The following is a 17,778-nucleotide window of genomic DNA, read 5'->3' as shown; positions in this document are numbered from 1 at the left end:
ACTGCTGTGTAAATTCCTAGTTGCACAGGAGTAAAACCCCTTAGCCCCTGCACATTATTCAGTTACAGAGGAATTGCTCTGGGAAGATCATCTTTCTCTACTCTTCTACCCCTTCCCAAAACTGTCACAACTCTTCAGTCATATTTTGCAACTTTAGAGGAAAAAGTATATATAGAGATATATAAATATATCTCCCTTCCACCAGATGCTGTTACCCCAGCAACATTATTACAGAAATAGGAAATGATCGCAGGAACTGGAACTTGCCTGCTGGTTTGCATTTGGTCTGTGACCACAAGAAGAGTGCCAAAGGAGACTTGCCAGATAGCACAGGTTGCATACAAATTACTAGCCCTCGAACTATGGCTCTGAAGTCACAGGTACAGAGCAATTCTTAGCTCCTGCCTCTTCAGGATGAGTGACTACCTGGATTTGCACAGCCTGCTGCCTTTTGCTCGCCAGCCCAGCTGCATTCTGCTTCTGGTGCTGAGGCACTCAAGTTCTGGTTGGGAATATATGGCATGAATTTATACAGCTCTTTACCTGCGCCGCACAGCCCCACCCTCTCTTGCCTTCAGGTGGTGTCTCCAGTGTTAAAGCAAAGCATTGCCTCTGTGTTGCAGTTGTGTGACAGCCTGGGGCAGCTCTGTTAAGAAGAGAGTTTTCCTTCAGCTCTCTGTATGTGAGTGGTGGTTCCCTGCTGCACCAAAAGGTCAACAGAAGCAGATAGATCTAACTGAAGTTACTTGCTTGACATCAGTCTGGGATTTGTAAAGAAAGAGGACTGGAGATAGACAACTGTCATTTGAGTTAGCTACCAGTGGACAGCCTGCAGCAAGGATAGTCTGGGACTGTCAGGGATTACCCATGTTTACGGCATTCTGCAGTGATGGGGGATGTGAAGTGAGTCAGCATTGTCCCAAACTCTGTCCCAAGTAATTTGTCCTGAACAGTTAACGTGCTCAGATTGGCAATCAAGGATTAAATGGAGACTGCGGCATTAAGTTTGCTATAGTGCCAGAGATGAAAGATGAAAAGAGCGATATATAAGAATAATCAGTATTTCTGGAAGTACAGTGTTTGCCTGTAGGTCATAACAGTCAATATACAAGTGATTGTGATTTACAGACCCTTTTATATCACCCATGTACCATATCTGGAGATATGGTTTCATTAGCTATTTAAGTTGTAGACTATATTGGGGGAAACTTCACCACCCCTGGAATTTTTTTTTAAGCAGGAGAGCAGGTGTTAGGCTTTCAAACCTATATTGGTTTAATTTAGGAGAAAATATAAGGTATTCTGTGTTCAGCAATTTGAGAGAGAAGTAAGGCAAGCTGACCCAATTCCAAAGTGTTATAAACGTTGACTTTTTTCTCTTAATTGTAGAAATACAAAACCCAAATAGTATCTCCTTCTAAAAGTCACTAAGGAAAGAGAACTTCTTCATCAGAGATTATGATAATTGTAATGCTTTGCTGGGTTGTACACAGGAGGTACAGTTTTCAAAGGCGTTCGGCATTGGCCTAACTTCTGTGGAAGTAGAAGTGGCCAAGTTTCTGTTAAGAGCACTGAAGCAGATCAAGCCTAGCATAGAGGAACTCCTTAAAATTAGATGCTGTGGTATAAATTCTTCATTTAGTGCCTCAGCTGGCTTTGTACACAAATTTCTAAGTAGATAGTGTTGTCAGGTCTTCGTTTTTTTAATTTACTCTGCTCCATGGTTTGCACAGTCTCCACCTTTATTTATCCTGTGATAGTTCTGTGACAGCTATTCATACCTATCTGTACTACCCAAAGGCTGGATTTATTTTTAACTGCTTCTCCCAAGCACATTTTCACAGTTGGCATTTAGTATAGGAGACACAGCTTAGTTTTTACTGGCTTCCGCAATCAAGATTATAAGACCATGCATTTGAGGATTTTGTACTGTAGCCCATATGTGGGAAGTTGGCTCCAAGCTGTCTCAGTCATGTTTTCAGTTCCCTATTGATGTGGGATCTGGCAGTAGCTCTGACCCAGCATTCTGGAATTGATTCTGATAACACTCCCTTACTCTCCTCTCGTGTTGTTACCACAAAAGTGGGTGATTAAAAGGACATCACAGATCCTAGAGTCTTTACTGTCGCTCTGAAGGTTTTCACTGCAGAGGGTGTGTGTTCTATTCTAAAGATTACAAGTATGAAACAGGTTTGCTAAATTAAAGTGAAATGCATGCTTTTCAAATTACATAGGGAGATTTCTCATCAGGCATGGATTTTTTGTTTATTTTTGCTCATGCAGGTTCACCGTTTCAATCTGGCTGTATTTACTCCACCACTGTGAAAAGGATCTGTGTGGTATACTCTATTTTATTGATCCAAAAGAAATGTATAGTACTCCTGCTGTATTTCTAAATGAGGAAGGTAAGGGATATTAACAGCCTTCAGAAGGGGGCCGAACTTAGTCTTTACAGATCTGTGCCTAGGAATAACATTTATAAATATAGTATCAGACCTATTTGGTGAAACTGATCCCTTGTAAAATTCTTTTTGACCATAGTGCCTCAGTAGGAAAGTAGCTACTAAATTAATAGGATAAAACTGAGAAATAGTTGGATAGCATGTAGTCTTAGCTAACTTCAGAAAATGTCTGCTTAGACTGAATCTTGCAAGTCAGGAACATATATACACTGGGATTAAACAGTCTTATTTTAGTGAAGAACCTTTGTTATTATTATTGAAGTATTATTTTAATATTGTTCTCAATTCTTATATACATACTATACATGAAAATTTTTGCAAGTTGAAATAGCCTCAGAAGAAGTCCAAATGATTCAAGGTTGTACCTGCATTACAGTGTTCAAGTACAGTCTATTTCCTTGATCCAGAAAAAGTTAAGAGGTAGCACTGTCTTAGTCTAGCAACACTTGCAGTAGAGGAACATCCCTACCAGGAGATGGCTGGCTCTTCAGCCTCTGGTAGAGAATGAAATTTAGCAGCTGGGGGCTGACTGGCAGGCTCACAGAAGAAACAAGTGTGCAGAGTTTTAGAAGTGAACACCTGGCTTTCTCATAAGACATTACAATTTTTCCCCTTTGCAAGTTTCACAACTAATAGTTTCCTCTCTGTTATTTTTGCTATTTCTATTTTCTCTGTCTTGTAACCAATCTAGATAATTAATCTATCCCTTGTAAACTGTATGCTTTTCTTTGAAGAACAAACAGAAATGGCAGCACAACTGGAAATTATCAGCTTGATAAGAGGTGTGCTTGGAGAAGTTTTAGGCCCAGTTTTATTCTGAGTGTTAGACTAGATTATCATAATGGTCTGTTCTGGTTTTAAGAGCTCAGACCATGAGTAACCACCAAAACTTCTGCAGGTCCAAGTAGTGGAGGGCAGTCATCTTGTACTTGGTCGTTGCTCTTTCACATGCAAGTAGTTGAGTGTTAAGTAGATACCATTGTCTGCTGTTCCCCTCAGCTGTTTGCTACAAGTCACATCTGCTTTCTGGTGCTTGAGATCAACTGTAGCACCCTCCCTGTTTGCCTTATGTTTAGTGTGTGATTTTGAATCTGTGGTTTCATGCCGGAGCCTGGGCATTAGCATCTGAGATGTGTAAGTGAAATGCGGAGCATGTTTCCCTGGGATTCTGTGAGAGCTGATGTATGGCTTGGCAAATGTGCAGATTTCTGCTGAGGAAGAGGATAAAGCAGGCAGAATCACTGTCAATAATGTATTAGGAAACCCATTCTTAATGTTGTTATTTCTGTGGTGTTTATTTCCTTTTTCTTCCTTTGTTGCTCTGTCAGGTTATGTGCATATTCAGATGCACCTCATGAGAGGAGATGACCTTGCAGTGAAAACTAGCTTCAGCCTTCCTCTGAAACAGTGGTTTCGACTTGATCTCTCTTTTAAGGGTGGACAGGTACGCGTGCTACTGAATTACAGGATCAAGGCTGAGATTTGTGTAATTTGATTGTGCCTCTCTCAAACCCCTTAATAGCTGAGGCTGAGAGAAATACTGTAAATTGTACATGCTCACATAGCAAAAGAATGAAAAATCTAAAAGTAGAAATTGTTCAGGGATGTTCAGACCCTCCAACTTTGGGAAATCAACTTAGATAGTTAAGATAAGTGCCTAGAATTACTGCGTATTCAGTGGTTATCTTGGTTCATGGTTGTTTTCCAGAGACTTTACTGACTATACAGGCAACCAGGACTCCTGGCTTAGATACCTTATCTAGATACTTTAAGTTACATGGTGTGAATAGCTCTGAGGGACTTTGCACTTGGAGGCTTAGGTGTTTTTACCATTCTCATGTGAAAATTTAAGTGTCTGGTCTTCTGTACAGTAGAATGCCTCTTGCATAGAGGTGTTAGGTAACAGGACGCACGTGCAGTTTCCAAGTTTTGCCAAAGTGGCATGAGACTGACTAGCATTAAAAAACTAAAAAATATTGCAGTATCCCTCTGTAGTAGATAAAATACATAATTTATGTTTTAACAAATCACAGATTTTTTTCACAAAACCTTCCAAATGCAGCTCTGAAAACAGAAACTCCCTGCCCAAGTTCTTGTCTGAACCTCCAGCTATTAAGATATTAAGGTGTGAAAATAATCAAAAACCTTAGTCCTCTATTTCTCAACTTCTTTCTCCTTGGAAATGGTTAAATAGATTACATTCTGAAATGTAAAAATAATTGCTAATTAATGGCAAGAATAACTAAACAAATTTAAAGTATGAGGTAAATGACTGATAAATCTGAGAGTGCTGTACTGAGAGAGCAATGTACAGGCCACACTACAGCTGTTCCTTTGTGCCCCACCTTTTTTTAAGTATGTAAGTGGGGAGCAGATTTATTGTCTTGGAAGCAAATCAGGCAGAATCATGTGTTTACTTTTAATATAATATGCTTTAATATACTGTTAAAAGGAAAAGTGAAAAAAGTGTTTTACAGAATCAGAACTGTCTTTTTCTGCTTGTTTAAAGTGTAGTTATAATTTAAGTTAATGGGAAGGGGATAACCCTATGGATTTTGAAGCTCAGCTTCAGGTGCAAATGGTGGAAGTTACTGTCAATATTGTTACAGGGTATATTAGTTTTGATTTTTTGGAAATTTGAGGATTGCTTGTATGATCAAATTAAGAAAAAATACTATCCAGAGAGCACAGTGAATTTATTCAGGCCTAAGATAAAACCTGTGGTCAATAAATTTTCTCTTCTGGACAAAATAAGGGAGCCGTGAAGAGTTTAATGAACACTTGTGGAAAAAAGAGGAAATAAGACTTGACTTAAAAACATTTCCATACTTAGACCCATTCTCTGGAACAGATAAAAGCTGTGGTTCCATTCCATCTTATTGACATGTCTTCCTGTAGTAAGTTTTTAAATGCTGTGATCCTCAAAAGGTACAAAGAATCTCCTTATTTAGGCACTTTGTGTCCAAAGAAGAACAACAAAGCTGGTAAAGAATCTAGAGAACAAGTCTTATGAGGAGCAGCTGAGGGAACGGGGATTGTTTAGTCTAGAGAAAAGGAGTCTGAGGGGACATGTTATGGCTCTTCACAACTATCTGAAAGGAGGTTTTAGCAAGGTGGATGTCGGTCTCTTCTCCCAGGTAATAGCTGATAGGACAAGAGGAAATGGACTTAAGTTGGACAAGGGGAGATTTAGATTGGATATTAGGAAAAAATTCTTCACCAAAAGGGTTGTCAAGCATTGGAAGAGGCTGCCCAGGGAAGTGGTTGAGTCACCATCCCTGGAGGTATTTAGAAAACCTGTAGATGTGGTGCTTAGGGAGGTGTCTTAGTGGTGGACTTGGCAGGGTTAAGTTTACGGTTGGACCTGATGATCTTATAGGTCGTTTCCAACCTAAATGATTCGATGATTCTATGATTATTTTATTTCCACTGATTTAGATACATTTAGTCCAGCATGATCTGAGAGAAAATAGATAAATTAGGTGAGGTTGAGAAATAGAGGCATCAAGAAATTAAGAGCATCTGAAGATGCAGATGAATCCCTAAAAGTACCTAGGCACTTGAGAAAATTTTGGTTTGTGAGTCCTTGGGCAACTTTTTACAATACCGATGCATATGAAAATCTTATCTTGACTTCCTTCTTGGGCATCTAAATTCCTTTAACCATTCTGGCACTTAAAGTCTACTGAAAGTACACTTACTGTAGAAGTAGGAGTTGAACCCAGATTTTTTTAAATCATGGCCTGTTACATTAGCTTTATGGCTGTTCTTCACCTGTAAGCTGCAATTTCTTGAGGAGATCAATATTCTCTTCATTTGGCATCTCTTCTATATAAAAGCAAAACAGCCTTTCACACTTCGGAAAAGAATAAAAGCTTCAGCAAAGTACAGATTGCAACTGAGCACAGGAATGAAATAGCTGAAGTAGGCAACATCTGTGCTATTTTTGCAATTTTTTGTGCTCGTGGTTGATCAGGACAGACCAGTGCCAACGCTTTCTATTAAACTCTTCTGACACATATCGAATACATGACACCATCTTCTTTAGTGCAGAGGAAGTGCAACAAGCTGCACCTGTAATCTGAGCTGTGAGCTGAAATGGATTAATAATTGTACCTTGTAATATTTTGTTTATTATAATTAATATTTTGTGTTCTTTTAGATCGAAGTTAGTAGTGTTGGGAAGAATTTGAAAAGACATCATCATCAGTCTTTTACGTAAGCAGCATTTTCCTCTTTGTTAAGTAATATGTGTGTGTGTGTGTTCAGTTATGGAAAATGGGAGAAGGAGAGCACAAGTTTGTAACTGAACTTCCAAACAATTTTCAAAATGTCTGTGGTCTTTTCCACTCAACTCTTTCAAAACTAGTTTGCATTACTGTGCTTACAGTGAGCATGAGCTGAATAACTTTGTTAATGCCATGAACTAGTTGAGTTAACATGCTGCGTGATCTAGTACTAGAATCCGATAACCTTCACTAAAAATTGATTGGAAGGTCAGTGGCATTAGGATCAGTCTTCAGATGAAGTCTTGGCGTTACTGAAGTCAAGGGAGGTTTTGCTGTTGCTGTGAGAGAGCCAGGATTTCACTGGTGAAATTGTTACCTGCTTTGCTTAGGTAGAGAGGAAAATTTCTACCAAAAATGTTCTTGCTCTATTCTATCCTTCTAATGTAAGCAACTGAATATTTTTTTAAATGGATCTTTAATTGTTCTTTTTCACTGTAATTTAAGAGTGACTCTTTCTTGTGAAATAATTGAAAAAAAATCCCTTTTAATATGGAAACTATGTAACAGTAAATTGCAAGGCAGACTTCAGTGTTGTTCCTTCTCTGCTATTGTTTACAAACTAGAAATGGTAAATTTGTAGATAGTAGTGTCTAGGAGACAGATAACTTAAGTTTTCACGTGCCAATTTTAGAAAAGTGCAAGGGAGAGGTGGAACTGAAATCTTTGAGCTTGTGTAATGATACATAAAAGAGCAGAAGATACCTACAGGTCAGAAAAATCAAACACCCTGCTGATTAAATATGTTTGTAGACATGGGGTTTGTTAAATTTACTCCAGAATTTATCACATTAAATTGCAGACTAGATCTTGAGAGTAAACAGATGAGAAAAGAAAGATACTGGCAATGAGTTTAAAGCTGTCAGTTACGGAAATTCTGAGATACAGATTTCTTCTTTTTCTTTCATAGTACCTCTTGATAAACAGCTTTTCTTTCGTGTTCTCAAGTTTTAGGGAAGATTTCTATTATGATGACACTGCTGGATACTTTGTTCTTGGAGGCAGTGGATACGTAAATGGTATTGAAGGATTTTTTGGACCTGTGAAATACTATCGTCTCAATGTATTGGAAACAGAACAGGTAAACAAAAGCAGTATTTGGAAATGTTTAAATATTAGCAGCCAGCTATGGCTGGTTTATTTTTTTTAACTGAAGCTCTTACCAAGTGATAAATTTGCTGTGAAGCATAATAGTACTTGGGAATATATAACCAAAATATCATCATTTTCTGTTGAAATGTAGGAATGTTTAGTTACCACTTCAGATGCTTAAAGATAAGACTTCTAGAAGAGAGTATGTAAAGTAATGTTCCTAAATCTATATTTAAGTAAGGACTTATTTTCAGTATTGCTTTGTTTCCCAGAGATTTTGATGATCCAGTATTGAACACATTTGATTTATTTATGGTTTTGTTGAAATCAATGGTAAAAGTCACATAGGCTTGGTCAGTTTTGGAAGTTCATACACAGTTTCTTGGATTATGCTGACTGTTTAAAGTCCTAGTCTATTGTGGCCAGCATCAGGTTGTCTGGCACATTAACATGATGTGCCAGATAAGCTGATTGTAGTAAACAGTCTGTTTCCTTTTGGTATTTGCCTACTAGCCAAACATAGACAATATCAGATACTGTAGATGCCATTTATCCATCATTTGCCTTTTTATAGATTTCTAACCCTCTTCATGACAAAGAAACAGTGGAACAAATTGAACTCTACTATGAGAGATGTATGGACATTCAAGAAATAGTTTATGAGTACAGATACACTGTAAGGCAAGGTGAAAAAGCACGAAGAAGTTGTAAGTGTTGATCTGTGAGATATGAATTTTAAACTGTCATCTTTGGACACCTGTTTTCTTTCCTTTTACCAGGATCTGGATAATAGTCATCAAAAGTAAACTTAAATTCAGCCATAACAAGAATAAAGGCAATTTGAAGAATTTAGCCTTGTCAATGGTAGCTAAAACTGGTATTTTTGTCCCTGCGAAGACTGTTGTGCCGTGGAATACAAACTTACATCATGTTCTTGATATTTCTTCTCTTATAAGACAATGCATAAAGGGACAAAGAAATACTTTCAAGCTATTCAATTGCCTTTCATTCCCAAATGACCCTAAAGGCACATGCATTCTAAGCCATTTCCCAAAAATGGATGGTTTTTGCTAGAATGTCTCTGCCACGGTTGCCTAATGTGCAGTAATTGACAGGTTTATAGCAAAGCAACCACTTCAGTGAAAGAAGAGTAACATAGCTTAAATGTGTGCTGAAAACTAGCTTATGTTTCCAATTAGAATTCAATTGCATGCATTATGACCAAAGTACAGAAGAGAGTAGAAGAAATCTTATGTAAGTGGTCTGTGCTAGCTGTATGAGTTTTTAGTACTACTTTGTGTAAGAGATGTGCTCATCTTGTCCATGATTTTTTAGTTTACCATAGAAATGTGGGCTTTTTCTACCAGAAGCTTGTTTCAAAGACCAGCCAAATCAGCTTTCATGTCTTAAATGTGTTGTGTTCTCTAGGTTACTATGAAAACTATTATTTGGAGCTGATTAACAAATATGGAGAAAAATCCAAATGTGATGCCTTCATGTGGGGCAGAGAGCTCAGGGAAAAGTACCACATTTTATTCAGACTGTTAAAAGAGATGGATTTCAGTGCTCCAGATGGTAATCATATTTTATTTTATTGTTATTAAATAACTCCGCAATATATGTCATGTAAGTTAGTATGTTTTGACTTCAGTTCATGTTTTATACATTTTTTTTCATATCAGCTAATTTAGAGAAGGAATGTCATGTGGCTTACATGTTGTGCTGCAAATGGAGGATGGCTTATTATGTAGCAAGAAATAGGGATATCCTTACATTTTTAGTGGTTAGTTACTTCGAGATGGTCTTTCGGATTTTTATTTACCCTTCCTATTCAATAGGACCTTGTATCTCTAGGAATTTTGGTTGTTTGCATTGAGAATACCATTCAGCATGAGAAATAACAGAATCTATCTCAGTTCCATTAAAATAAGGAGGGGAAATCAGTTCCTGATTTAACTCTTGCAATAACTATGCGTCCTATGTTTTATTTTTCGTGTCAGAAGATGGAAGTGATACAGTTCTAGAAGTTGGCCGGAGGATATTTGAGAAGGTCACAAAAGGTCTGTCCAGTGCCGATGGCCTCAGCAATATAGGCTCCTCTGTCCCTCTCTTGGTGGATTCCAGTTGTTGTGGATACCATAAGGCTTCCTATTTCCTTGCAGTTATATTTGAAACAGGGCTCGGTGTGTCTGTGGATCGTACAAAGGTAGTATGTTTAATATGTTTGGTTATGTCTGTGAAATTTATTAAAAGGCAGTTTAGAAATTAAATTAATTTATGATCAATTGAATTAAATAATGTGAAGTGGCCTCCAGATCTAGGCTGTGGTTGAAGGGATTCCCCAATACAGCTACTCCTAAATAGCCTGATGGCAGTGAAGTCTTTATGAAGTCCTGATGGTGGAAATCTATCCTGCTCATCTAGAACAAGGAAATCGGTGATTTAGTAAGACCTAAAAATGGTGGTAAAGTGAACAGCATGGAACATACTTCTCTTCCCAGTCACTGGGGAGGTAGGATGACGTAATAACCCTCAAGTCACCCACTGTCATTTGTAGATGGGTATGAAGAAAGTCTCATGTCAGGCAAATCTCCTAAAGTGGAAAGGTTGCATAGTACAGTCAGGAAAGAAGTCCCATTTTACAGCCTGCAAAACCATGGTACTGAGTATGTTATGTCAAATGATTAAAGGTAACCAAAGTACAACAGTTTTCTTTTGGAAAAAACCCTGACCATGCTTCAGCTAAGCAACTGAAGAGCATGTGAACTCCTGACCTTTTAGGTAGGTTGCAAATAACTGAAATGATTCCATGCAATTCCATTGCAAGGTCAAATAAAGGGGAGACGTTTATATATTACTGAAAGAGGGCTATGCTGAAGTTGCCAACGGATATTTAATTGTGATATAATAGTGTAATATAAAATGCTTATAAAGAATAGCAGATCTGCCTAACATGGTTACAGGATACTAGATCAGAAGATCCCCTGAGAGGCCAGCCTGAGACCAAGCTCACTCCAGTTTCTCAAACACAAGAAACCTTAGACAGGAGCCTTTTTTATACTCTAATTATAGAGTATACATGCTGCTAATTACGGAGGCTAAATAATTTCATTATTGAATCTACTCCATATAGTGTAGGAGATAATTTAATATCCAGTGGAGATGGAACACCAGTGTTTTTATTATTGTGCAGGTGAAAAATAATAGTAGTGCTGAAAACGGTTTTGGCAAATATGCGGTACCTAGACTATCTCTAGTACCAATTAACATGTATCTCAAGGGAGCTTTTTGCTGAAACCCTGTCAGCCACCAGTCCCATCCTTCTAGTCCTGTCAGGTCCTTAGGGTAAGATTTTCAAGTGCTGTTTGTTAACTTCCATATGTTTCCACTAAATTCAGTGTGAAAACTTCAGTTGTCATCAGTGAGACTAGTTAAGTCACTGCTGAGCATAAAAAGTGTCAGAGTATAATTAACACTATAATAAAGTGGCATTAAAAAAATGCTGCACACTTAATGGTGAATAAGTGCAGTACTTGAAAAGTATTTAGAGAGTCTAGTTTTTCTTTCAAACCTTTCTGTACATGTAGAAGACTACATTTAACTACTTTAGGGCTGTGCTTGATTCTGTAACTCTGTTTGCATGGTATAGCTATTATATCAGCTATCAGTATGAACACCGTTCCCTATAAACCTCAACCAAAGTGCTAAACTTGTGAGATGTGCAGTGAATTCACTCTTTATTATGTCTGTTGATTTTTGCCAGGGACTGCTGTATAGTTTGGTTGGTGCTCAGGGGAATGAGAGACTTGCTGTGATGAATCTTGGCTATAAACATTACCAAGGCATTAATAACTATCCACTTGATTTGGAGCTGTCGTATGCTTATTACAGTAATATTGCAATAAAGACATCATTGGATCAACACACTATAAAAGGGGAACAGGTAAAAAAGTTACAAGTATCTGAATATGTTTTCTGTGCAAATGACTTTTCATATATTAATATTAATTATGTGGCCAGAACATTTTTGTCTTGATTTACACGTGTTAGCTGTTGTGATTGGTGTCCCTGCCCGTGGCAGAGGTGTTGAACTAAATGATCTTTAAAGGTGTCTTCCAACCCGAACCATTATGATTGTCACAAATTCCCCCAAATTACATGTAGGGATCATTAGTTCAGTTCTTAGCAAGGTTTGTATTTGACACAGTGCAGTTATTGCTGCTGATCTGAGACCAGCAGCAATTGTTCGCTCACCTGTCTTTCAGTGAAGTCAAAGTCTTATTCTTGGGCCCTAATTCCTCACTCAGATTTTTAACTGTTAATTGAAACAGCAGATCAGTTGCTTAATAAATAGCCAAACATCATGAAGTTCAGCAGAAAATTTATTGTCTTCTCCCTACTTGTACCTTTTCTGTAATCGCATGTAAAGATTTGGCTATTAAATAGCTATTTGATGACATAAAGTTACAGTACAGTGATTTTTAGAGTGAGCTCCTAAACAGGAGGTTGCACAACTTGATCTGTAAAGAGTACTCCAGGTAGGCCATTACTAGGATCCTGGCTTATCAGAAAGAGTGATTATTGTGCAACAAATAATGAGGCTTTGATTGCTGAAAAACTAAAAATCAGCCGACAGCCACCTAGATAAAAGTGCTCTAGGGCAGGTCTTTGTCAAGCATTTTGCCAGCCTTATTTTTATCTCTTAAGAGATTTCTGTAGAAACTAAAGAGCCTTAAAAGGCTTAAAAGCACTTCTTTGCCCTTATTAAGTGCATTTAAAACTACAAAAGGAGAGAGTTTTTTTCAGTTGTTGACTTCTTGCATATCTTTCCAGTGCAGATTAGACTTACAGTTTTGTACTATAACAAAGCCGTAAATGGTTTTTACACTGTATATAAGGATGGTTCTTAATGCACTGGCCAGCAGAGGGTTGATGAGAATTTTAAACCCCAGAATTGATCACCAATTTTTTGAGATAAACAGGAAATGAGCAACATTTTCATTTTGGTGGCAGATCTGTGAATTCATTGTGTAATAATTCTTTCCTGTTCACCAACTCTTCAGGCATTTGTTGAAACTATAAGGCTGATGGATGATGAACTTCTGAAAGCTCAGACGAAAGAAAATGGTGATGTCTTTATGTGGTTAAAACATGAAGCAACAAGAGGAAATGCAGCTGCACAGGTATAAAGTAATATATTTCCCCTTTCTTGGTTTTATACACGTCATGTATGTACATCTATAGACTACGTAGGAAAGTGGTGGAGGAGAGTGGAGTGGGACAGGTGTTTTCTCTTTCTACCCAGAACTGCTTCTTTTTTATGAGCTTGAATTATTTCCGATGTTTCTGTCTGATAATATCCAGTGACCATGTGAAAAGCTGTAACAATGATGCAAGCCAAAGGGAAGAGTTGTCAAGATTTAGCAGCCACCTTCTCTGATCATTTTTCGTGGGTTCTTATTTGACACAGTGTGATTATTGCTGCTGACCTGAGACCAGGAGCACTATGTTGTAATAGTGAGCCATTTGCATGCATCAAATCTGCTTTTATCACTTACCTCTGCACTTAAATCAAGCCAGACTTTCATGGTACTGACAGCTGTAAAAAATAACCCTGCAATAGATGTAATAACAGTACATTTCACCACTGGGAAGCCGTCTGAATATTCCTGACAACCAATTGTTTTCAAACTGTTGAGGACATATAGCTAGTTCCTTCACACATTTAAAATGCATTTAAGCCTGAAAAGGTCTGCTCCTGAAATTCCAGTTTCGATATTAGCATTTATAGCATTAAGTGCTTATGTTTTCTTCTAGCAACGATTGGCTCAGATGCTGTTTTGGGGCCAACAAGGAGTGGCAAAAAATCCTGAAGCTGCAATAGAATGGTATGCAAAGGGTGCAATAGAAACAGAAGATCCAGTGTTAATATATGATTATGCCATTGTGTTATTTAAGGTAAGTCATGTTTCATATTTCACTTTAAAAAAATTATTCCTGTGACATGGGTGTTTGTAAGTTATCTGCAGTGACACACTGTGACAGTGTATAGAAGTGCTTTTAGATTTACTCTAAAAATCAGCCAATAGTTATGAAGCTAATGTTGAGTTTTACCAAGTACATGCAAAAATTTTAAAAAGAGCAAGTTAAAAGCGGTTTCGTCACTTTGTTCCTAACCAGATTCAGGATCAAAATGCCACCTAAATTGTGGGTCCTAGTTTTCCTAATGGATTTTCACCTCAAAAATCTAACCAACTAGTAGGCATAGTTTCTGATGTAGAGATGTAGGTGAAGTTCGATCCTTTCTTAGAATGCCCTTTATTAAATCTTTGGGAATTTTTTTTTTAGTAGGAATTAGACTCTGCATGCAGTTAGTTTTTCCTTGCTAGAAGCAGTAGATAGCAGAGGCTAAACTCGGATGTAACCCTACCTGAGTCAAATAAGTTGTATCAGCTAAGTCATGTCACCCATAAGACATTCAACAGTACTAAAGGTTAGAGATATTAGTGAAGAACTGTTAGGTCTTTATCTCATTCCTTTGATGGTGGAGGGCTGTTCTCTACAAAATGCTTCCTTAAGTTTTGCTTGTGTTTATTTTGAGCACCCATAGTCTGTTGGGCCCATGTCTGGAATTAATTTATATGGACATCACCAGCATTAACATCTGTGTATTTCCTTTGGAGACACTCTGTCATCCTCTTCAGGAAGGCTGAGAGCTTTTACTCTTTGCCAAATTGTGAACAATCTATGCATCCTTGAATGCTATTCATTCTTCCTTAGCTGCTAAAAATTAAAGATCTGTGATACTTACCCATAAAAATGACTTGGATCGACTGGTGAAATAATTTTTCTGAGACTGAATCATTGAGATTTTTTAAAGCTGTGAATGAAGGATGAGCACATAGCTCCTTTTTTTGTTGTAGCTGTTTAAAGCCAAATAACACCCAGTAAATAATAGTATCAGTGTTAAAATGCATTTTTGTTGTAGTTTAAGCCCTGCTGGGACCGGAGAGCACGTTGACGTTGCCCCTCCCCCACCCGCAGCTGGTCAGGCTGGAAGTTAGGCACAAACCTGGGCTAAAATAAGAAGAAATTTAATACAACAGTGTGATAAAACAATCTGAACAACAACAGTAGCAATGATAACGACAATAAACAGCAATAATAGTGAACAAGACAAACGATATACAGAGAAATACTGCTAACTGGTCACGGAAACAGGTTCCCGCCACCAAGCCCACCAAAGAGCAAGTAAAAAAGGTTCCGCCCCTGGACCTGACACCAGCATGGTATGAATAACCCGGCTGGAGATCCCTTCCCCCTCTCTCTCTGCTGGGGAAACCTAACCCTATCCTAGCTGAACCAGGACATAATCCACCTCTTTATTCTATACCATCTGCGCCATGTCCAGCTGCCATTTAGCAGTTAACAATAACAAAGTAATAATTTACAAAGGCACAGCATAGTTCACGGCATGTTCTCACCCAGAATCAAGTCCCCCTGTGGTACGCATCGGACCTCTCCATTGTCCTGCATCACCCACCAGGTACACCCAGGTCCTTGGGCAAAAGCAATCCCGTGGATGGGTTTGCCTTTACCTTTGCCTGGTGCAGGACTAAACCAGACCATTTTCCCCAATATATTCCTCATGCGCACCACAGGGACTTTATCCCCGTCTACAGCACGTGGAGGTTTCGACTGAGCCAGGCCAGCTCGACTGGCAGACCCTCTTGTGTTGACTAGCCAGGTGGCCTTTGCTAGATGCATGTCCCAGTCTTTGAAGGTCCCACCTCCCAGTGCTTTCAATGTGGTTTTTAACAGTCCATTGTAGCGCTCGATCTTCCCAGAGGCTGGTGCGTGGTAGGGGATATGGTAGACCCACTCGATGCCGTGTTCTTCTGCCCAGGCATTTATGAGGTTGTTTCAGAAGTGGGTCCCATTGTCTGACTCAATTCTCTCTGGGGTGCCGTGTCGCCACAGGACTTGGGTTTCAAGGCCCAGGATGGTGTTTTGGGCGTTGGCGTGGGGTGCTGGGTAAGCTTCCAGCCATCCAGTGGTTACTTCCACCATTGTGAGCACGTGGCGCTTCCTGTGGCGGGTCTGTGGCAGTGTGATGCAGTCGATCTGCCAGGCCTCTCCATATCTATATTTCAGCCATCGCTCTCCATTTTGCTGGGGCTTCACCCGCTTGGCATGTTTGATGGTAGCACACATCTTACATCCGTGGATGATCTCTGCAATGGTGTCAATGGTGAGGTCCACCCCTCGATCTCGAGCCCACCTGTATGTTGCATCTCTACCTTGGTGGCCCAAGGTCTCATGGGCCCACCGGGCTATGAACAGTTCACCTTTGTGCTGCCAGTCCAAGTCCACCTGAGCCACTCTAATCTTAGCAGCTTGGTCTGCCTGCTGGTTGTGTCGATGTTCATCAGTGGCCCGACTCTTGGGTACATGGGCATCCACATGGCGCACCTTCACAACGAGGTTCTCCACACAGGCTGCAATGTCCTGCCATACTTCAGCAGCCCAGACGGTTTTACCCTTACGTTGCCAGTTGTTCTGCTTCCATTGCTGCAGCCATTTCCACAGGGTATTCGCCACTGCCCACGAGTCGGTGTAGAGGTAGAGCCTCAGCCACTTTTCCCGCTCAGCAATATCCAAAGCAAGCTGGACGGCTTTCACCTCTGCAAATTGGCTGGATTCACCCTGTCCCTCAGCAGCTTCAGTGACCCGTCGTGTGGGACTCCACACAGCAGCCTTCCATCGTCGATGTTTTCCTGCAATGCGACAAGACCCATCAGTGAACAGGGCATATCGCTTCTCTCATCCGGCAGCTCGTTATATGGTGGGGCCTCCTTAGCACATGTCACCTCCTGTTCTGGTGACATCCCGGAATCTTTGCTCTCTGGCCAGTTCGTGATTACTTCTAGTATTCCTGGGCGGCTGGGGTTCCCTATTTGAGCCCGTTGTGTTATCAACGCAACCCATTTACTCCATGTGGCATGATGCGTGGAGGACGCCTTTCCTTTGAACATCCACCCCAGCACCGGCAGTCGGGGTGCCAGGAGGAGCTGTGTTTCAGTGCCGACCACTTCTGAGGCAGCCCGAACTCCTTCGTACGCTGCCAGTATCTCCTTCTCAGTTGGTGTGTAATTAGCTTCAGAGCCTTTGTATCCCCGGCTCCAAAAGCCTAGAGGTCGGCCTCGGGTTTCCCCAGGTGCTCTCTGCCAGAGGCTCCAGGTAGGGCCATTCTCCCCGGCTGCGGTATAGAGCATGTTCTTAACCTCCTGCCCTTCCCGGACTGGCCCGAGGGCTACTGCCTGGGCAATCTCCCATTTAATCTGTTCAAAGGATTGTTGTTGCTCAGGGCCCCATTCAAAATCGTTCTTCTTACGGGTTACATGGTAGAGAGGGCTCACAATCAGGCTGTAGTTCGGGGTGTGCATCCTCCAGAACCCCACAGCGCCCAGGAAAGACTGAGTCTCCTTTTTAGAGGTTGGTGGGGCCATGGCTGTTATCTTGTTTATCACCTCCATTGGGATGTGGTGACGCCCATTTTGCCATTTTATTCTTAGGAATTGAATTTCCCTTGCAGGCCCCATAACTTTCTTTTGCTTAATGGCAAAGCCAGCCTTCAGGAGGATTTCAATTATCTTCTTCCCTTTCTCAAAGACTTCCTCAGTTGTGTTCCCCCATACAATGATGTCATCAATGTACTGCAGGTGTTCTGGAGCCCCACCTTTCTCCAGTGCAGTATGGACCAGTCCATGGCAAATGGTGGAACTGTGGTTCCACCCCTGGGGCAATCGATTCCAGGTGTACTGGATGCCTCTCCAAGTGAACGCAAACTGTGGCCTGCACTCTGGCACTATTGGAATGGAGAAGAACGCGTTAGCAATGTCAGTCGTGGCGTACCACTTGGCTGCCTTCGACTCCAG

The 17,778-nt window shown here is 40.1% G+C and overlaps 1 protein-coding gene across 2 annotated transcripts in view; it reads left to right on the top strand.

The window, feature by feature from the left end:
• Positions 1–17,778, top strand: part of SEL1L3 (SEL1L family member 3) — a 42,994-nt gene that overhangs the window by 7,116 nt on the left and 18,100 nt on the right. Inside the window, exons 4-13 of one of the 2 annotated variants that reach the window (XM_074904617.1) lie at positions 2,284–2,405; positions 3,791–3,906; positions 6,625–6,680; positions 7,697–7,829; positions 8,415–8,547; positions 9,269–9,415; positions 9,844–10,046; positions 11,604–11,783; positions 12,904–13,023; positions 13,658–13,798. In XM_074904617.1, coding sequence (XP_074760718.1) covers positions 2,284–2,405; positions 3,791–3,906; positions 6,625–6,680; positions 7,697–7,829; positions 8,415–8,547; positions 9,269–9,415; positions 9,844–10,046; positions 11,604–11,783; positions 12,904–13,023; positions 13,658–13,798 — 1,351 coding nt within the window. Of the gene's footprint in view, positions 1–2,283; positions 2,406–3,790; positions 3,907–6,624; positions 6,681–7,696; positions 7,830–8,414; positions 8,548–9,268; positions 9,416–9,840; positions 10,047–11,603; positions 11,784–12,903; positions 13,024–13,657; positions 13,799–17,778 lie in introns of both variants that reach the window. The other variant, XM_074904616.1, reaches the window with a different exon arrangement.

This window comes from Athene noctua, chromosome 4 (genome assembly GCF_965140245.1).
Source record: "Athene noctua chromosome 4, bAthNoc1.hap1.1, whole genome shotgun sequence".
NCBI lineage: Eukaryota > Metazoa > Chordata > Aves > Strigiformes > Strigidae > Athene > Athene noctua.
The sequence above is the reverse complement of the archived record's forward strand: the minus strand, read 5'-3'. Positions and strand labels throughout refer to the sequence as shown.